The sequence below is a fragment of the Fusarium vanettenii genome (assembly GCF_000151355.1).
Source record: "Fusarium vanettenii 77-13-4 chromosome 8 genomic scaffold NECHAsca_11_chr8_3_0, whole genome shotgun sequence".
NCBI lineage: Eukaryota > Fungi > Ascomycota > Sordariomycetes > Hypocreales > Nectriaceae > Fusarium > Fusarium vanettenii.
In genome coordinates this window covers 1,157,259-1,177,782 of record NW_003315873.1, presented here as the reverse complement: position 1 = coordinate 1,177,782, position 20,524 = coordinate 1,157,259, and the positions used below count along the sequence as shown (strand labels likewise).

At 52.2% G+C, this 20,524-nt stretch overlaps 8 protein-coding genes across 8 annotated transcripts; 4 read left to right on the top strand and 4 right to left on the bottom strand.

Annotated features, from left to right (window-relative positions):
• Positions 1-117: 117 nt before the first annotated feature.
• NECHADRAFT_63227 (uncharacterized protein) lies at positions 118-2,279 on the bottom strand. The gene is made up of 5 exons (XM_003048411.1): positions 2,014-2,279; positions 1,665-1,960; positions 1,158-1,612; positions 684-1,107; positions 118-628 (listed from the first exon to the last, which is right to left on the bottom strand). The coding sequence occupies exons 1-5, from the start codon at positions 2,171-2,173 to the stop codon at positions 239-241; spliced, it is 1,725 nt and encodes a 574-aa protein (XP_003048457.1). The 5' UTR covers positions 2,174-2,279; the 3' UTR covers positions 118-238.
• Positions 2,280-4,811: 2,532 nt separating this feature from the next.
• NECHADRAFT_95895 (uncharacterized protein) lies at positions 4,812-6,565 on the bottom strand (the record flags this gene model as incomplete). The annotated part of the gene is made up of 4 exons (XM_003048410.1): positions 4,812-4,963; positions 5,022-6,015; positions 6,063-6,409; positions 6,463-6,565. 4 exons carry the CDS (start codon positions 6,563-6,565, stop codon positions 4,812-4,814), a joined length of 1,596 nt encoding a protein of 531 aa, XP_003048456.1.
• A 1,753-nt stretch (positions 6,566-8,318) lies between these two features.
• NECHADRAFT_47806 (uncharacterized protein) lies at positions 8,319-9,386 on the top strand (the record flags this gene model as incomplete). Its single annotated transcript, XM_003048594.1, has 6 exons — positions 8,319-8,412; positions 8,462-8,535; positions 8,605-8,999; positions 9,046-9,103; positions 9,158-9,210; positions 9,260-9,386. 6 exons carry the CDS (start codon positions 8,319-8,321, stop codon positions 9,384-9,386), a joined length of 801 nt encoding a protein of 266 aa, XP_003048640.1.
• Positions 9,387-10,547: 1,161 nt separating this feature from the next.
• Positions 10,548-12,673, top strand: NECHADRAFT_84287 (uncharacterized protein; the record flags this gene model as incomplete). The annotated part of the gene is made up of 2 exons (XM_003048593.1): positions 10,548-12,514; positions 12,562-12,673. 2 exons carry the CDS (start codon positions 10,548-10,550, stop codon positions 12,671-12,673), a joined length of 2,079 nt encoding a protein of 692 aa, XP_003048639.1.
• A 193-nt stretch (positions 12,674-12,866) lies between these two features.
• On the bottom strand, positions 12,867-14,041 carry NECHADRAFT_101466 (uncharacterized protein). The gene is made up of 3 exons (XM_003048409.1): positions 13,823-14,041; positions 13,354-13,768; positions 12,867-13,303 (listed from the first exon to the last, which is right to left on the bottom strand). Exons 1-3 carry the CDS (start codon positions 13,994-13,996, stop codon positions 12,975-12,977), a joined length of 918 nt encoding a protein of 305 aa, XP_003048455.1. The 5' UTR covers positions 13,997-14,041; the 3' UTR covers positions 12,867-12,974.
• Positions 14,042-14,749: 708 nt separating this feature from the next.
• NECHADRAFT_47302 (uncharacterized protein) lies at positions 14,750-16,657 on the top strand (the record flags this gene model as incomplete). The annotated part of the gene is made up of 1 exon (XM_003048592.1): positions 14,750-16,657. The coding sequence occupies one exon, from the start codon at positions 14,750-14,752 to the stop codon at positions 16,655-16,657; it is 1,908 nt and encodes a 635-aa protein (XP_003048638.1).
• Positions 16,658-16,771: 114 nt separating this feature from the next.
• Positions 16,772-17,407, bottom strand: NECHADRAFT_95891 (uncharacterized protein; the record flags this gene model as incomplete). Its single annotated transcript, XM_003048408.1, has 1 exon — positions 16,772-17,407. One exon carries the CDS (start codon positions 17,405-17,407, stop codon positions 16,772-16,774), a length of 636 nt encoding a protein of 211 aa, XP_003048454.1.
• Positions 17,408-18,388: 981 nt separating this feature from the next.
• Positions 18,389-19,935, top strand: NECHADRAFT_47600 (uncharacterized protein; the record flags this gene model as incomplete). The annotated part of the gene is made up of 4 exons (XM_003048591.1): positions 18,389-18,704; positions 18,906-19,388; positions 19,440-19,635; positions 19,683-19,935. The coding sequence occupies 4 exons, from the start codon at positions 18,389-18,391 to the stop codon at positions 19,933-19,935; spliced, it is 1,248 nt and encodes a 415-aa protein (XP_003048637.1).
• Between the last annotated feature and the right edge of the window lie 589 nt (positions 19,936-20,524).

Below are 20,524 nucleotides of genomic sequence, written 5' to 3'. Positions count from 1 at the left end.
CTTGAGCCGACCGACGTTGGTGAGAACGAGACTTACGAAGATATTATAAATTAGCCGCGTGCCACTTGAAACGAGATGTCACAGGTCTGTAGTCACTAATGCCAAGTCTCTGAGGAGCGATTGAAAGCGATATATATTGACAGATATTATCAGATAATCCTCGCATACGAGGGGTAAATACAATCTAGATCGTGTCGGCAAGACCAAAGCCAGAGCCGATGGAAGCTTGGCTTCCATCTTACATAAACTTGTGCAGGGCACGGCGCCAGGCAGGCCATGAGGCAACCTTGGCACGGTACTCGTTGATGCTATCCCAGTCATGCTCACGGAGACCGGTGTCGAGGTCAATCTTATCGAGGGTGAGCCAGCCGGTTCGCTTCCAGATGAATCCAGCAATCCAGAAGACAAGGACAACTGGGAGGGCAAGGCAGGCCTTGAAAAAGTCCTCGGCAGTACCAGTGCCAGTCTGTCCAGGGGGTGCGATGGCAACAAAGATCTGGGCAGCAAGAATGATAAAGCAGAGGAAGAGTCCCAGCCACGATCCATAGACTCCACCGCAAGCATGGAAGGGAATCTGATCAAGTGAGCGACCTTGATGAAGCCAAGCAGTACGGAAGCGAATGTGAGCCTAGGCATGTCCAGTTAGCATGACGGAACAAAATGCGGCGATAGGAGCAACGTACGAAGCAGATAGATCCCCAGGTGAACAGGGCAGCAAGAGCAGAGACGGCCAGGAGCCAGTCAAAGACGAGAGAGCCTGAAGATGCCAGAACGATATAGGCAAGGCCGCCCCAGAGGAGGTTGAACAAGACCGACACGAGAGGGCGACCAGACCTATCAACATAGGTAAAGATCTTGGGCGCGTAGTCCTGCTCAGCAAGAGCGGTCAGAGTACGAGAGCCTCCGTAGACACATGAAACACCGATGGAGACGACTGAAACGCAGATGACGAGGTTCATGAAGGAGTCGTAACCCTTGAGGCCAGCGTCCTGGGCAGCGAGCACGAAGGGCGAGGTACCATCCTTGTAGGGGTTGCTGCTGTTGAGGAGACGGTCATCGGTGGAGCTAACCAGCATGCCAACAAGAGTAAGACCGATGATGTAGAAGCTGACACACGTTAACAGGGATCACGAACCACTTTTGGCTTGAGTACTCACAGAGTGATACGCCAGAAGACCTGCTTGATAGCGCCGGGAAGGGCCTTGGCCGGGTTGTTTGACTCGGCGGCAGCAAGACCAACCAGCTCAGTACCGGAGAACGAGAAGGCAGCAGTGACGAAGACACCGCAGAAGCCACGGAAGCCGTTCTGGAATGCGCCTGGATCATACCACAACTTGGCACCCTGATACGTGTCAAACTTGCCGTTGGATGGGCCACCGCCGCAGATCAGGATCACGGCGACGATCATGAAGATGACGATGGCAGCCAGCTTAAAGCAAGAGCTCCAGAACTCCTCTTCGGCATAGCCTAGCGTTCCAAAGATATTGACAATGACGATGATGAGCCAGAACACAGTGATCCATACGGCTTCGTTGATGTCCTTATTCCACCATTGAACCGTGAATGAGACGACGGTTAACTCAAGCGGTAAGACGATGACCCATTGGAAGACCTAGGACCAGTTAACAAAAGCGTCCAGCTCTATGCAGTCGAGGGTAACTCACGTAGTTCCAACCCATGGCGAAACCCCAGGAAGGATCGATGAAGCGAGTAGAGTACGTGTAGAAACCACCAGAGACGGGATACATGACAGCGAGTTCACCAAGAGCGTGCACGACGTTGAAGATCATGACACCAGCGATAGTGAAGCAGAGGAAGACAGAGGCAGGGCCACCCTTGGTGAAGGCACTACCAGAACCGACGAAGAAACCAGCACCAATGGAACCACCGATGGCAATCATGTGAAGATGGCGCTTCTTCATGGAGCGATCGAGCTCGACAGCACCAGTGCCATAGTCACCTAGAGGTCGCGTTCAGCAAGGGGAGTCAGGCTGTATTGGCGATTAAACTTACGACGCTGGAAAGACTTCAGGTTAAGACCATTGCGGGTCATGAAATCCTTCTCGCGGAAGTCATCGGGGATCTCTTCGCTGCTGCCAGAGGCCTTCTCAGGATCATTGCCGAGAGGGGGCGTCACCGGGCCCACGTCGAGCTCAGCGTCCTTGGATGTCATGGTGAAAGAGATGTCCAGTAAAAGAATTAATCACTTGTGTGACAGGGATGAGAAAAAAACTCAGCGTTGAACTCTGAGGGGTCTTTAAGAGGAGGAGACCTGACACAGACTGAGGGGGATGATCAGCAGCCAACGCGGGAGGGACGGGACACTTTATCTAACGGAGCTGCAGAGGGTAAGAATCTGTACGACGGAGCATGCGGCAGCCCATTGCAAAAAGGGCAGGAGGAGGATCAAAGGCGATCCCGAGCCCGTAGGGGTGTCTTGGGTATGTGGTAGCACCATGTGAATGCCAAGAATGGATATGCACCAGCCGTATCAGACGAGATAGGGATGTCAAAAGGTTCCAAGCATTTGGCCCCCGGGGTACCGAAGCTTCTATTGAGGCTCGCAGCTGAAAGGGGGTTGGGTGCGTGTGTGTGACTGGTTGGTGCTACCCCGAGTCAGGGATCATGGCCAAGAAGCAAAGCTTGCTCTCGGTGTCACGGTCATCAAAGTGCAATGGAGAGCACAGAAACAAACCACGTATGATGATTGCTCTTACGTAGTAGTCGGCGATTGTATTGAGTAGCAAAACGCCCCGGAGCAACGTCTGGACGCCTCCTACGCGATGGCAGCGGAAGCGCTGTCGCACATCCGCACACACACACACACGACCAGTGTTCAATGGCTAGTGCCGTTGTCCCCTACCCGTCTCCAGGTGCATGGTTGGCCAGCTCGGGCTAGGGTCCCCGCACTTGGTAGAGCGAGCTGGGTGCCATCTTGGCCAAGCCCAAGGTCTAGATATGATCGCTGGCTATCTCGCCTTGACGCGTGACCTTCCTGGTGGTCTCTACTGCGACGGGGCTTCTACTCAGAAGGGAAGGTGTAAAGATCGATCACGGATTGGGGTCCGACTTGGCAAGCAGCAGCCAAGCCTCTACCCTGGTCCTGGTGGATGGACCAACGTTCTTTGGGCTTATTTGGTGGCGCCTTCGGAGCCAATCCGAGAAGAGAGCTAACCAACAAGCTTAATCACCGTCGGAGAGGAGGGGGGGAACGCGGAGAGGCACAGTTCTGTACGGTGGTGGTGCTGCTTCTTCTTTGGGTCCTCATCGTGGCGATGCTCACTCTCCAAACAGCTTTCCTCCTTCTCCTCTCAGTTTAACCTGTCGTTACCCCAAATTTGCCTCCACAAATCCCACAGAGGTTATCGCGACCCGATGACATGGGAGAAGCGGCCGCTTCCCGGGTCGAGGCTCAAGATGGAAGGAGATGAAGGCTTGGGTGCCATCTCGACCCCTCGGCGACAGCTTCGAGAAGAACGAATGCGAGGACAGGACAAGGAGTTTCATGACGAGCTCTAATCCCGGTGCAAACCGTATACGATGCACCTGTCACGCTCTCCCTCGGGTCTCTCAGCCGCAGCTCCTGTTGATGCTGTCGCTCTGTTCTATCGCCCCATCAAGATTGCCGCTGACGCTTTGAGTGCCTACCCGTCCGTGTCAAGATAAGGACCATGCATTGCGGATCTGGGGATAGCGGGTCGTTATGGATACGAGTGGGAACAGATAATGGAAGCATTGTCAGGTCAGTCCACGATACTTGCTTGCTATTGTACAAGGAGCCAAGTGCCGGTAGAATCCTTCTTCTACAGGGCAAGCTCCAGCGGGCAGTGGGTACGAGTACAAAAGGACGTGCCATGCTGTACCACCTCCAGGGCATGAGACACGGACGGTCGGAAACAGGTGGTCCATGGTCTCGGGTGAGGGCGCCTGGGCGCATGTGAGGTGCAGCGACAAACAAAGGGAGACCTTGTTCCAGACTTCATCTAGACAAGCTCACAAAAAGGCCATTCCGAACAGCAACTTGTCCTTCGCCGACGGCAATCTCTTGGCCTCGAGACTCGACTCGACTCGTCAGTTTGTCTCTCTTGTTGGCTGCGAGTGGATCACGACACCAATGTCTTGGCAATAAAAGAAGAGAAAACAAAAAGGACCAAACGGGAAAACAGTGCGGCCATTCCCATCCCCGTCGGACCATGGCTTTTCGCCCAGGGAGCCAATGGAACCACGGTGATTGCCAGGACTCTTGGCGAACATGGGGCTACGTTTCTTGGCGACCCTCGACCGTTGACAAGAGATAAAGGCTATTATTAATAGTTACCAAGCTTGGCTACAACCATCGGATCGCCTGGGAAAAGCTTGCGGGGAAAAGGCCCGGTCAGCAAAAAGATTGACCTTGCCATCCTGGACAGTTGACCACACGGTCGGGAGAGCTTAGTTTGAAGAAGCAGAAAAGACTGATGAAATAACGAGATCATCGCTATCGATAAACAATCAGTTAGCCCTTGTTCAATAATCTCCTGCTTACTTTGTACCCTTGTTAGGATCCTCCCCCCCTCCCACACCAGAACAAAAGTCCCTGGGGGGTGACATGGGTCTGCGATAAGAACCTAAAGTGTTTTGGTGTGGCAGGCTCTAATTTGGACCTTAATTTAAGGCTCGATTTGATGCTTCTGGAATCATTGGAATGATGGAAAATACTCAAGTCTATTACCCTAGAACAGCTAAACGGATCGGACTTGCATGGAAGTGCCTGCTAATAGCCCTCAGTGGTATGTAGTCTAAAGAGAGAATCCATCTTGGGGCCCGAATGTTTACGGTATTCGGAGCTCCTTTGCCTTCTCGTCATCATCAAACGGAGAGTCGGGGCGATCAGCGGCCAGCACCTCTCTGCCTCGTATTTGTGCCCATACCGTCTTGTAGACTGGCTTCATAAAGAGGGCGTCCATCTCTTCGAGAGATATGCCTAGAGATTGTCAGTACACACAAATATGCAGTAGCAAGAGTGAGGGGTGAGAACCAACCTTTTGTTTCTGGGACAAAGAAAACGGACCAGATACCCATACACACCAAGATGGCGCTGAAGAAAAAGTAGGCTCCGTATCCAAGATCAGAAATCATATAAGGCGTCGATCGAGCAATAATGAACGATCCCAACCAGGTATCGGCCGTGGTGATAGCCACACACAGCATGCGGATGTCTAGCGGGAAGATCTCAGATGCATACGTCCAGGTGATGCCCTGCCAAGTCGCGCAGATGATAACGGCGTTGATGTAGACGCACACAATGGCCAGGTATCCCCAGCCATCGCGGTTGGTAACCCCGGCGGCAGCGGCGGCTGCCGGGTCAGCCCTCATTACATAGCCTCCGATATACCACATGGGGATGCAGCCAAGCGCGGCGCCCCAGATCAAGCCTTTGCGCCGACCGACCTTTTCAACCACCCAGAAGGTGAAGAGGAACATGCCAAGCGTCTTGGCGATCCCGTAGAAGCCGGTCGAGAACAACTTCAACGACGTGCCTGGAACTCCGAGACTCTCAAAGATTCGGGGAGCGTAGTAAGTGATGATGTTGACACCAGTGAAGCTCTGCAAGAACATGAGGGCCATGCCAATACCCATGCGGTTGCGGACGCCCTTCTGGAACAGCTTCTTGAACTGATCCTTCTTGCTCATCTTGTTAGTACTTCTCTCCTCAACCTGAGCTCTGATTTCACCCATCTCATGACGGATATACTCGTGCTCAGAAGGGAGTCCTCGAATCATGGTGAGAACCTTCTCGGCGGCCTCAAACTGGTCACCACGTGCAAGCCATCGAGGAGACTCAGGACACCAGGTCATTCCGATGGCGAGTCCCAAGCCTGGAGCCAGCTGAAGAGCAAGAGGGATAATCCACTGAGTCTTGGAGTTGACATCGATGGTACGATCTGTGGCATAGTTGATCCAGAAGCCAAGCATACCACCACCTTGTGAAGCAATTTCAAAGATACCAACCAGTCGACCACGAATGGAGGGTGGCTATGAATGTCAGATTAGAAACTTTTCAAGGACAAGGGTCAACTTACGGCAGTTTCGGCGATGTAGACAGGCACAGTCAGAGAGGAGGCTCCGATACCGAGTCCAGCTACGGCTCGGCCACCAACCACCATGCTCATATTACCATTGGCAGCCGTCATGAGTGTGCCGCCGAGCAAGAAGACCAAGGCTGCGCCGATGATGGTCTTTTTGCGACCATATTTTTCAGCGATGGGGAAGGTGAGGAGAGCACCAAAGAAGCAACCGGCTTGAAACGTCGACACAATGTTGCCCTGAAGCGTATCACGCTCCGTCTTTTCGGCCGTGTCGAGTCCAAAGTCTCGGATGAAGGATTCAAGAGCCATTGTGCCTCCAATAACTGCGGTGTCGTATCCCACTAAAAGAATTCAGCATCCACATATCACAGGGGTCATGCTGTCATAGACTCACTGGCAAGCGCAGACATGCTGGCCACCAAGGCGATCAGATGGATACGCCAGTTCCGCACTGCAGGCGGATCATTGGTGCCCGACGCATGAGTATTGAAGCCCATTTATTGAATAGAGAAGAAGTAGACAGATGGTTTAGACCGTTGTTGAGAAGAGTGTAAGATGCAATACGTGTAGCAATGCTTGTTGTCCTCTTTCACAACGAGGGGGAGACGGTCCCTTTTTCTAGTCATCGACGACATCACAAGGTCTACAAGGTTCAAGCCCACCCATGCAAGTTGAAACGGCCATGATCAACAGCCGTCACGCCCCGGTCTGGTTCCCCACGGGGAAGTTGGGACTGGACTTGGTGATCCGTGACCTCTAGACAAGGTGGGATAGTGTTGCGCTCTCGGCGTATTACCTGTAATCATCAGCGCATTGGTGGATCTGCCAAGAATAATGGTTGGGATCAGCGGCTTTGCGAGGCGGCAACTACGTATTATATCACACCTTGTGTAAAGTATGGTAGCCATTTTATCGGCCAGAGTAGCACAAGTCAGACGTCGACTTAATAGCTCATACAACATCGTCACGATCAAAATACATAATACCAACCTCGAATGAGTATTCCTTACGCCAAGTCAGATGTTGGTCGCGAGAGGGTCATGACTCGTCAGGCTGGGATCAGGGTACACGGCGGGGGATATCCAAACTTCGGTGTAGACGACCCCGAAGAGGACAAAGATCTACGCGCGCCGGCCATTAAAACGTGGATAATGGATGCCGAGGCAAGATTGAGTGAGAATTAAGCAGCGGCAGTCAGTTCGCTAAAAACTACTGTTACGCAGCTAAGCAGCGTTTGTGCCACCATCAACGATTCGATCGTCGCTCGGTAGACAGAAATACCCTCCGAGTTGCCCCCCCTCAGTTTCACTTGCGGAAACGTTTGATCACAGAGGCTGGCACATACGGAAAAGGGACCCAAAATACGACCCTGTCTCCTCTATTCCGACGAGGGATTTTTAATCCACGCATGTTACCGTCGCATGGCAGGAATATAGTGGACACTTTGGACCCCAGACTGCACCATCGTCAGATTCTTGGCAATGGATTTCGTTACCTAACCGCCTAGATCCCGGTTCTTTTGCGTATTGTCTCGCCGAAAACCAACCTCTTGACTGGCTCGCCCTCGAGAGGGCACGTAGACCCTACGCAGACATCTCGGCATCTTGATATTGTTAGGGTTGTGAGATCGGGAATGTTCGGACGCGAGCACAGGGATGTGAGGCTGCGACGAGATAGATCTTGTCCGTTTGCGAGGCTATGATTGTCATCGTTCGGTCCTTATAGGCATGCTTAGACGTCGTTAGTTCGTGATGCTATCCAGAATTAAGCTTAATTTCCCCGGACTCTCTACTCCACAAACAGGTATCATCGGTCAAACTCTCTTGGTATGCTAATTAGATAGCTGTTTCATAGAGGGGTATCTCAAATCTATCTTCTCTGGCCATCAGAAACATCAAGTTGAACAAGCATAGCCGAAACTCGGAAGACATATCCAAGAGACGACGAGAAAACACACTGCTTCACCCGATCCAACATCTCAAAGGCCATGTGCCATGACCCCAATCTGTCCAGATGGTTCATTCCCATCGTGGCTGTGCAACATGTCGTCTCAGTAAACTCTCGAGATCCTTGCTATTAGCGGGGAATCCGGGGATAGCTTCGGCGGATCGGCGTTTCGGACGAGAATACCCCGCACTCTCTCGTTGCTTTGACACCGTCCTCGTGCATCATCTGCTTCTTCTTATCCGGGCTCTCATCTCGGTAGTACATCTCCGCTTCTCACAACCCAACATCTCACAGCTATTCACCATGACGACATATCACATCAAGCCTGTCGATAATCGAGTTCAGGGTCGTCTGGCCCTCGTAACGGGCGCAAGGTATTACCCTCCCTCTCGAAGCAGTCAAGTTTGTGTAGGACCCTCCCCCCAGCTGACATCCACACATTGGAGGTATCGGCTCCGCATGTGCTAGGGCCCTGGCTGCCGAGGGCTGCGACGTAGCTTTGCACTATTCTTCGAGTCAAGTAAGTGTCTTGGCTCGGCCGATATCCCTGGTTCGAGACCCGGGCTGACAAGCCACCCCCGACGTGCAGGAGAAGGCCCAGACTCTGGCCTCTGAACTTCAGGCTTCGTTTCCAGAGCAGCGATTCTTTTGTGTTGCTGCAGACCTCTCTAACCGTGATGCCACGAGGGCACTTGTTTCCAATGTGCTGAACCGTGGTGAAGTGGCTGGAAGGCACTCTGCAGTGTCCATCCTTGTTGCTAACGCTGGCGTTGGAAAACGTATCCGCGATATCCAGAATATCGAGGAGGACAACTGGGACGAGGTGATGGAGGTGAACGCTCGGAGCCAGTTTGTGGTCACCAAGGCTTGTCTCCCAGGCATGCGATCCCAGGGTTGGGGCCGCGTCATCCTCGTCGGAAGCATTGCTAGTCGAGGAGGTGGTATCAATGGATGCCACTATGCAGCTACCAAGGGAGCTCTCAGGTGAGCTTTTTCCATGTCTAGGCAGAATACGGCTGACTGTCGACAGCTCTATGGGTCTGAACCTTGCTACGGTGCTTGCACCAGAGGGGGTGACCGTCAACATCGTAAGGCACTTGCATATCCTTAACTTTGATAGTGTGCTAAGCCTCCAACTCCAGGTTCTTCCCGCCTTGATTGGATCCACGGGCATGATACCGACTCCAAAGTCACAGTACGGATTCTCCCATCGATAAACAGGATTTTGCTAATTTGAGGTGCAGGACATGGGAAAAGAACACTGATCTTGAGGCTCTAAGAGAAGAAGACCCAGGACTGGCCATCGCAGCTAGCATCCCCGTCCACCGTCTAGGAGTTCCAGAAGAGGTCGCAAACGTTGTGACAATGTAAGAATTCTAGCAAATCCCTAAACTCCGCTGCTGACATGAAACAAGGATGGCAAAGACAGGATATCTGACGGGACAGGAGATTTTGCTGGCTGGGGGACTGAGATAGATATCAGGCGTCGAGCCACTAGGAGGACACTTGCTAGCTTAATTGCGTCAATATTCTATGCATATCATACCTGCTACTATTCTTGCAAAGTTATCCATGATGCTCCGCTTTACCATATCGTGTAGGTGAACTATGAAACCAAACACGCCCCGTGGTTTCTTCGTGGATGAGCCGGCACCATGGACTTGAGCACAATCAACCCCACGATTAGATTACAGCAAGACATGAGCTTTTCCAAGCCCAGTAGATCTAGGTTCTGCAGAAACATGTGGTCGAGCATGTTTCAGACTGCTAAAAAATACTCTGACATGCGCAGTGAGGGGAGGCTTGACCCGAGTCCTAAACATGGCGACACAGAATCCTTTATCCCGAATCTGAGGTTCTCATTACGTCTAAACAATCTTTCAGGTCCATAGCCTCCCACGAGAGGCTTCGGGATTTACAACAGCCGAGCAAACCCATGTGCCGAACGTCATTCCCCGCGCATCTCATTTGCCGGCTTGGCTCTGATCCAGCCGCGCTGAAATGCTGGCTCCTTCCAAAGCAGCCATTGAGGGGGGTCGGTTCTCACTGGCTTGGGGCTACAGGGCTGAATCCACCTCACTCCGCCGTTTTCATGGCGCCCTAGCTGAGGTCTAGACCAGCCCTATTTGGCACCAGCAGCACGGGATGGATTGCGCCTCGACAGAAGGCGGAGGCTTGTGACCCAAAATGTACTGAAGTCCCTTGAAAAATGTCTTTTTCTGTACGAGATTTTTCCGTAGTTAGCGGCTTATTCCGTTGATGCGCTTGACCCTTGGCTTGGAGGTGCCCTTGTTAGCCAATGGTGGTGGCCCAACGATGAGCGGCTTGGGATGGCTTCACTCCGTCTTTCAGCTAGGCAATCCGTCTTGTTCCCCTTGCGGTGTCGACATGTCAGCTGCATGTCGCTGAAAAAACATAAGTTTAAGCTTACAATAGTCTGCCAAGTTTAAATGTGCGACTCCTCCCCTGTCAATCCCACCCAGACAGTTATTGCTCAATATCCACCCTATCACTGTCAACCACCCCGGAACGATGCATCTCGTGGCATTTTTGGCGTGGCTAGCATGGATAATTCCTGTCCATGCAACCGCACCAAATGTTGGTTGGCGAGCCACCATCATCGCGAACCAGATCCTTGCCATTCCCGAGTTCCTCAATGAGCACGAGAGAGTTCTCGACGTCCGCGTTCCCATGACCTTCCACCGTGTGGCGTCAAAGGCAGATTCATTCACGTTAGACATCTCTACGTCCCCATATTATCCGGCAAATGAGACCAGCTATAATCGCACATCGGTCTACAGTGAAGTTGTTCAGGCCACGAACGCAACCCCAGAGTTTGAACAGACCTTCCGATTCAGCATCTCTACAACAGGCTGGCAAGACTTGCTCATTCTGGTCAATGTCGATGACGGAAGCAATGGTCGGTATTTAGTCGAGACGGGCGGAGCTATCCTCTTCTATAATCGTGAACAAGATTGGTGGTCAGGACGCAACATCTCGGAACACGCTTATCACATCAACAACGAGATCGTGGAGGAAAGAAAAGCCATCGTACCGATGGGCCTCGACAACTTTACGGTGACTGAGACAAAGCCTACACCGGGAGTCTATATCCCAGTCGACCACATGGAGCCGAAAGAGAAGAACGAGACGACTCCTTCCTTACCTTCAACTCCGCCATCTCCAGTAGTAATCCCGTCGACGGTGCCTCCTAGCCCTGTTGTCAGTACAAACCCAGGAGTCAGCTATACCTCTATACCCGAGAAGCCTTCTGTCTCTATCCAAGAGTCAATTCACCAGTCGCATTCCTTCCCACCTTCGAAATGCGAACCTGTCACCGAGACGGTATACCACACGGTCACCGTGTACGCGGAGCACTCTCCATCCTTCTCCTGTTCATGTGACTCAAAACATGACAAGAAATCACTCGGCGCCCGAGACGACATCGTACCAGCCTATGTCAAGGCCAAATTCACTTTCACAGACCGTTGGGGCCGGACAATGCCACTACGCCACCTAGTAATTATAGCATATGCGGATCTCTTCGAGCAGCCCGAAGGATACAGAGTCGGACCTTGGTCCTCGATAGCCTTTACGGATGTCAACGGAGAGGTGACATTTACCTTCAGCATCGGAAAAAACCACAAGATCGTTACCAATACTCTCTACGTGATCCTCCGGGGCGAGCATTACACCATAGGAACCCGTCGAGACGAAACGGAGGACTTTGTACAGAGCGAGATCCGCAAGAGCCTGGCAACGCAACAGTGGACCGTCCTAGCAGGCGAAACCATCGAAGTCTCAGTCAACTTTGAGGACACCGAGTACAATCGAGCCCTCTGGGTAGCTGACGCCTACGAATACCTCTCATCCTACGTCAAGGAAGAGATAGCCAACAGAGACGGTGAACTGACACAAGTCCAAATTTGGTACCCAGCACCTTCGTCCGGTGCCTTCTTTTCAGATGCTGCAGCAGATCCGGTTTATATCAGTATTCCCGATAGCCAGTCCGAGATCCCAGCGACCATGGGGCATGAGTATGGACACTTTATCCATTACTTGGCACGAATGAAGGCAGCCCTCTTTGCTGGAGGGGTGCACAACTTTTGTAATCTCAATGACCTAACAACGACATCAATCTCTGAGGGCTATGCCAGCGCACTCGGCCTCATGGCCCTGTACGGCACACCTCTAGTCGACGGCAAATACTTTCAGTACGCCTATCGATGGCACGACGGCCTAGGAAATGTTGTGATAGGGGGCCCTGATCTCGAAAACTACTCTTGCGACAAGAGAAAGATGAGTTACGACGAGGGACGTATAGCAGCGGCCTTCATCGATCTCGTCGACCCTCGAATAGACGAGTATCCAACAGAAGACAGCGACATTGGACACATTGCACCTGATTTCAATCCAGAGCTACACAACTTCCGTCTCACCCCTCGTCTCGTTTTCTGGCGTGCGATGGCTACGAATCCCCATAGCATCGCTCAGTATTGGTATGTTAGACCTCAACACCTTGAACAATCTGACTAATGTTTTCAAGGTACGACTTGCAATGGACACTCACAGAGGAGAAGAGAAAGCAAGTTTGGTCTGTTTTTGAGTACAACTGGGCCGACTTTCCTGTCAACGGGGAAACAACAGTCTGGACATAGAGTTTGTTTGATGTGTGCATATAAAGGAGTCTTTTTTTGAGGTTTATGGCAATATTCCCCAGCCATCTTGATAGATCAATACATGGCTGTGTCGTTACTTATGCATTTCCATCAAAAGGATCGTGTTATGCGGACAAGAGTCACTTGACCGACAGTCTTCTCAGATCACTTCGCAACTGAGGCTAAGAATGCTGCAAGGCTCGATACCATGGTTGGTGGCAGCTAGCACACAATGTAGTCGTATATTCACGTTTATTTAATTCATTAGATGAAAGTTATCTCGTTTATGTTAAACCCAAAATTATTCCCACTTAGTCTTGTACTTCTGGACAAACTCCTTCCACGTGGTGGGCTTGTCGTCCAACAGGCCAGCGCTCTCCTTGATGTCCGCCTTGTTGTAATAGCCGGGGTCCTCCAGCAGCAGCATGTTCTCCAACATCTCCTGGGCGACGTGAGGGGAGAGGAAGGACTTGAAGGCGTCTGACGGAATTTGGTTGAAGACGGCGGGCTTGCCGATAACCTCAGAGAACTCGGACATCATGCGATCGGGAGTGTAGTAGTCGGTGGCAGCGTAGATTCGCTTGTTGAGGGTGTCGGGGAAATGCTTGATAGCAGCCTTGACAAACTTGCCTGGAAGTTGTTAGACACAATTCTTGTCTTCTCGATATGTTGCAACTCACCGTTGTCGTCACCAGCATTGAACAGAGGCACCTGAGCCTTGTCGCCCGAGACGGGAAGAGACCAGGCGTAGCCACCCTCTTCATTCTTGCGGATCATAGTAAACAGATTGGACATGAAGAATCCAGGGAGGACGAAAGTGGCGGGAATGTTGATCTGTCGGATATACTCCTCAATCTCGGCCTTGCCCTCAAAGTGCTTGATGTGGGTGAGGCGACCTCCGCTGATCTTGTTGGTGTCGAGAAGAGATGAGAAGATGAGGTGCTTGACACCGGCAGCCTTGCAGGCATCGGCAACAACCTTGCCTTGGGCAATCTCTCCGTTGCCCTTTTCAGTCTCCCAGTAGTTTGTGACAAGGAAGACAGTGTGGGCGTCCTTGACAGCGGGGGCAGCTTGCTCCAGAGTGTTCATGTCGGCCTAAACGATGAGTTAAAATGATGTAAATTGGATAAAATGCAATTGATCACTCACAGCGACAACCTCGACGCCCTTGGAGGCGAGGTCCTTTGCAGCTGGCTTGGAAACATCACGGGTGATGCCACGAATCTTGAACTCCTTGGAGAGAGCGGGGTCGTTGAGGATGGCTCGAACAACAGAACCGCCCTGGTTGCCAGTGGCGCCAAAAACAGTGAGGATCTTGGACATGATTGCGGTTGAAAGGAAGTGGGATAGGTGCGATTGAAGATGCTGGAGTAGGTAATTAATGATGCTAGATATAACAGCTACTCAAGGAGCTGACGATCCTTTTTTATACCTCCATCAAGCTCCATGACACGGTGGTGATGATTGCACCGGCGCCCTCGGCTGGTGCAGTGCGTAGCGTAGCGCGCCGCACGCCTACAGGCCTGATTACAGGGCCTTACCAATCTGAACCTTGACTGCGTCTGCCACCATCAACTTGCTGTGCTTCGGCGCGTCGGGGAATGCCAAGACCGGTCAAGATTCAGCCTTAACGGAATGGATCGAATCAGAGGCGGCCGACGTGGGGGGATAGCGCGAAGCTATTCGGGCGGTGGATGCATGACAAAGCCTGAGTCGATGAGCGTGTAGGGTTGGATCGCTAATCGATTAGTCAGGGCCTCCTCAAACAATGGGTCTTCGGGAGAAGACGAAATGCCGAAATGCCATGTTGACGTAGGGATCAGATGGGCTTTCCGGTGTGCATGATTCGAATGTCGAGGAGGCGATGGACCGAGATGATGAAACGATGCGACAGAATTGGGAACCTGATGATGCTGGTGATGCCTGATGAGGCTCCATCCCTCCCTGCTTTCATCTCGCAAAATCACGTGAATTTCGAAATTCCATCACGTGATCTGGCCCAGGCGAACCTCAGCATCGCAACTTTTCCACGCGTGGCTTGACGCGCCTCAGGTCCCTCACAGTGCACTCAACAAAATGGCCAAATCTCCCATCGACGATGAAAGCTCGGATCATCATGTCGACGGCGACGAGAGACCGAGCGATCAGGAGTTGAGCGAAAATGAATCCGATGATGACAATTCTGATGAAAATTCCGATGACAACTCCGATGATGGCAGCTCCGATGACTCGGATGGCGGCGGCCTACTCGACACAATGGCCGCCGAGGGCAGCGAGGACGAGTCCAGCGAGGAGTCCTCTGACGAAGATGAGCTAGATCGAGGTGTCCCAAGCTCGACAAAGGCATATTTCCCGCAATTTTGTCGCCTACCAATCGAACTGCGCCAACGCATCTGGGAACTTTTCTGCCCAGAGCTACGCGCGCGACACCGTGTTCTCGACTTCAACATCTCGTATGGAACTGCCAGACATCCAGATGCAGCCAGCGCGTTTGTCTGGACTGTGCGCGATGGCCTCGCACTCGACGACCAAACCAGAACCCTCCGAACTGTCCTTGCGGTCCACCACGAATCACGCGCCATGGCCACCAACGCCTTTCCCCATTCTCTCAGCATGGATGCCGGAGCAGGAGATGCAGTTGTTCGTTTCAACCGGGATTCCGATGTCGTCCTAATAAACGGACTTAGCAACCCAGAAGGCAATCACGTCTTCCACCTCCCAGAGTTTGGCAGTGAAATCAAAAATCTCGCCCTCAGTGGTTGGCATTCCCTTGATCACATAGATGGAACAGCCGTCTCCAACTTTTTGGTCAAATTCGACCAGCTAGAGTCATTCTTTGTGTGCCTATCATTTGCAGATTGTCGGAAATCCAAGATGGCTTGGTGCACTTCTGACCTCATCAACCGCTACCACACTCAGACCTTTGAGCGAGGGCCTGGCTTTGGAGAGAACCTACAGTGGCTGTACTGCTGGCCTGATCTGCGCAACCATGCCGATTTCGCCAAGTTCCAGATGCAACGAGATGAAGATTTGGATAACCTGCCCGAACCATTCGATGGTCTCTTGCTTCGAAAAGGCGTCAAGGCATGGCCCATGGTTGTCTTTGAATTTGAACGTGGCCTACGACGATTTGAGATGCTACAAACCCTTGGTCTCAACCCCGACGACAGTGACAGTGAGGACTCAGACGAACAGTCAGAAGACGAAGACGGTGGTGATGAATCCGGGACCGACTTGGATGAGTATGAAAGCGACGGCATCGACGACAACGAGATTGTGGAAACCTACGAAGATTCAGACGAAGAAGGGATTTCCTTGGACGAAGGATCTCCTGAACCTTCTCGCGTCGACCTGGAAGCAGCATCGGATGACGGCTCAGGAGCACACTTCTCCAGCCCCGAACCTGATCCTGAGGAACCCGAAACCGAGCCAGTACCCAGAGGACGCAAGCGACGGGTGGTGTCGGATTCTGATGACGAGTCAGATGAGGATGTGCAGCCAGCCAAACGAGCAAGAACTGATCGCATCGATGAATCCGAGGATGATGAGGATGAAGAACCTGTGCAGTCCCAAGGGAGAAGTCAGCGTTCAGCTCGAGCTGTGGTGTCTGACGATGATGATGACGAGGATGACGAGGATGGAGGCGCCCCCAAGCAAGAACCAGATGAAAATCCCGACGGCAGCGACGCATCGAGCGACGACGAGGATGAAGAGAATGAGGAAAGCGAAGACGAGGACGAAGAAGACGCGCCACCGGCACGAATGTCTCTGGCCGAGCGACTACGTCTACACCGACAGGAGAACCCTATCGACGAAGAGAATTCAGAGGATGAAGACGACAAAAGCAGCAGGACTGCTGGTTTGGATAGCGAGGACGAAGAGGATGACGATGAAGATGAAAGGGAGAGGAACCCCTTCATGTTCGGCATGGCAGACGAGTCGGATGGGGAGGGTGAAGGGGGCTACGACGAGGACGACTATTGACACGCGTTCCAATTACGTACATTACCAGACACGACCAAAACTACATTCTCTAGACAGATTCTATTTAATCACGGCCTTTTAATACACCTGGAAACCTCAGACCCGGCGATAGGCCTATAGACACTTTCCACTCGCCAGCATCGTGATGAACTGCCCAATCTTCTTCTGTCTTGTCTCAGGGCGCTTGGCTGTCTCCAGCCGCCACAGGAAAGAGTACCGCTGCGATCTATTGATGGTCTTGAAGAACTCGCCAGCTGCCTTGTTGTCGTCAAGAGCTGCCTGAAAGTCCTTGGGCACTTCGATGCTGCCGGATCCAGAGTACGCCCGTTCCCATCTCCCGTCGGCTTGAGCCGCGTCGATCTCGGCCTGGCCTGACGGTCGCATCTTTCCTGATTCTATGAGAGGCGCGACCTTGTTGACGTTGCGCTTCGACCAGAGACTCCCTTTGCGACGCGGTGTGAATCGCTGAATAAAGTGCTGCGCGTCGAGTGCCTTTCTCTGGCCGTCGATCCATCCAAAACACAAGGCGACATCGAGTGCCTCATCATAGGTAACAGAAGAAACACCAGAATCCTTCTTGGCAAGTCTAAGCCAAAGCCCAGAGTTGATGTTGTGATTCTCATCAAGCCAACTCTCCCACGCGTTCACATCGTCAAAGAGTCGGCTTTCCTGATCGGGCACACGCGTCGCGGGAGTGGTTGCGCGTATCCGAGTTAACCTTTTTGCGGTGGATCTCGTTTGTCTTGACATGGCTCCGTCTTTGCAAGGTTCTTAGGCTGGGGAAATGTAGAAATGGTTCGATTGAGCTGCAGTATGCAAGTGGTGAAGCATGAGGCTGACATGTTGATGGATCTTGACGCCAAATGAGATGCGCTATGTGAAACAAAGATCTTGATGACACAGTGCTTGCATGAGAGGTAGTTTCTGCATTAAGAACACCTAGATTTAATTATTTTCATCCTACAATCCTCCATTCAAGCTCAATACAGGTTTAAATGCAGCGTGTCAAGGAAAATTGACGACATCTTGGCAAGGTACAGGGTAGCTACGACACCTCGGAGAGAACAGCGAAACCCCTCACGTGATGGCAAAAGCAACACATGCCCGATGAACCGTGAGAGGTGGATAATCTCTGTGGCGGGGGGAGCCAGTGACAAACCCTCGATTACCTACTCTTTGCGTTTCCGACATCTTGGGGAGTCCTAGGAAACCATGCCAGTAGCTAAAAGACCATGTCTCCAGTGTAAAGGTGAGGTGGCCTGGTGCATGTGAAGCTGTGGCTTGCGCTGACGGACCTTGCAGAGAAGCATGTCAAGTGTACGTATCACCATTTGGATCTTGAGCTTCACATTCTGTTTCTTTCAAGACTGACTGAGTATATCAAACCTAGGCGACGAAGCAAAGCCAAGATGTAATCGATGTCAAGCAAAGAATCTTCCTTGCGCCCGTCCTGCCAAAAAGACGGTTTTCCGGAATGCGTCGATGGCACCGTTCAACACGAACCAGACTTGGGTGAGCGGGGAGATTAAAGAGTGTAGGTCTCTGCAGAATTTTGAAGCCAGAAACCCACTCAGACATGAAACAGTCTGCGTGAACTCACGAGGGGATCAAGTCGATGGTCATCCCGGGTCTGCCTCAACAGCAGGGACGGATGTGATGGAAACGACCTCTGGACCGAGAGAACCGGGATTCAATGAGCTACCTTCTCTGAAAAGCAGTCATTCTTTCCCCATGTCTCATTCTAACCGCTCTATCGATTCACAACACCAAGCTGGTGGCTCCCCTAGCTACCAAACACCACCCTCTTGGCAGGCTGGAACCGGACGCTCGCCCCCCGACTTGACCAGCGTTTCAAGCGGATATCTCTCAAACCCCGACCACCCTTCGCCTTCCTATGGTCAGTCTCACCATCGAGGCAACAGCAATGCCATTTCACCACACTCACAGCCATTTCATGCGCCGGGAGAATCAACCACATTCCCGCTCAAGGATCCTCAAGAAGCGTGCCTATTACGATACTTTGTGGAAGAGTTGTCACACTGGGTGCGTCCCAAGAATTGAAATTGCATGGAAAACTTGGCTAAACGACACTAGTTCGACCTCTGCGATGAGAGAAGGCACTTTCAGTTGGTGGTGCCGATCCGAGCACGCCAACACCCTTTTTTGCTCCATGCGATATTTGCACTCGCAGCACGGCATTTAACTCGGCTACCAAAGTACAGGACAGCACGGGGCATCTTGTATCAAGGCCAACTTCTTCCGAAGCTAACACCTCATGATGCGGTCGAGTACACGCTCAAGTGCATACCAGCGCTGCGTGACTTTCACGTTATCCAAGACGATGATCGTCTCGAATGCATCCTAGCGACGGCGGTGATTTTACGGCAGCTAGAGGAAATTGACGATGAAGAGGAAGAAGCGCGGAGTGATAGTCAGGTGGATGAGAACGAGGGTCCGCGCTCGAAAGAGCAGGTTAACTTTCTGGCAATCATCGATGCGGTCCTTAGAAGCCCGCCCTCACAGACACTCTTCGGACGACGGTCATTAATTCAGGCCGCGTACTGGATGGCTGTACGCCAGGAACTATATCACTCATTCACGAAACGACACCCACCAAAGATGATTCTAGACCCAGAGTATGGTCGAGGGGCGTCGAGAGCGAACAAGATCGTACTACACACGGCCCAGGTGGCCAAGTGGCGCTGGGCTGACGGATCCGAGCAAGAATGGCGTGAGTCGATGATACTCATCTTGAAAAGAGCTTAGCTGACAGATGGTGTAGTGCGACTTCAGAAACAGGGCGAGGTGCTTGAGGAAGAGGCGCTGCAAGAGTACCAGCCTTATTTCGTGCGTCCAGCTGACAGGTCCAACGGGGAGATATTTCCGACAATCTGGTACGCTTCCGCATTGGAGGTGACGAGCATGCAACTGTGTATAATTGCCAAGATGGTTCTCATGGCTGAGAACCCGTTCCTCGGGTGAGTTATTCGGCATTTTTTTTGAGTCACAAGCTGACGTCACAAAGAGGCCACTCGACCTCACGCGCACGATGGAGGGAGATTGAGAACGAGGTGCGCCAGATGATCCTGGACCTGTGCGGCATCAGTCTGTGCCATCCGGCTTGCCCACCGGCGCTCGTCCACGCGGCGTTCGGCATGGAGCTGTACGGCGACTTTTTCACGGACCACTACGAGCGTCGAGCCCTACGGGGCGTCGTGGAGAAATTTCGAGATGCACGTGCATGGCCGGTGAAGAAGCTGTCCAACATGTTTCAGTGAGTTTGACAGTTAATTGAGTCAAACTGTTGCTCTGCTGAAGAAATGGCGGGTTGAGACAACCATGTGCCGTCCGGCCGGCCGGCAGACAGAGAAGGCAGTGGATTACTATTCAGTCTAGGCTAGCGGGAAGACCAAGTCCCTTGGACTCTTGGCAGCCAGAAATGGCATTTCCATTTCCCCATTCTAGACTTGTCAAACCTGTCGTTCAAGAGCGGGCCGACACCTTTCGGCATATGTGAACCCGTTTGTGATGATCATGTTAAAAAGAACCAAACCTTGCTGCATTAGGGATCTCTTGCCTGTACATCTCGGCCCTACTTCTCACCTGCCAATGCTGCGTCATTTCAACCCGCAGTAGACCCTTGTTGTGCCTGACGCGGGACCAGAACCCCCCCCGGCTCTCAAATGCCGATCATCCCCCACAACGCAATCTCCTGACAGCTCACAAAGGGACTCGTCAACTTGTCAGAAAAGAACGTGTGAGTGAACACGCCGAGGTTCGGTTCGAGCTGAGAAAGAGGTGGTCAAGGCGGGAACGGGCACCTAGGTTTAGCGGGGAAAGGAAGAAAAAGAGGTCTGACGGTCGAAA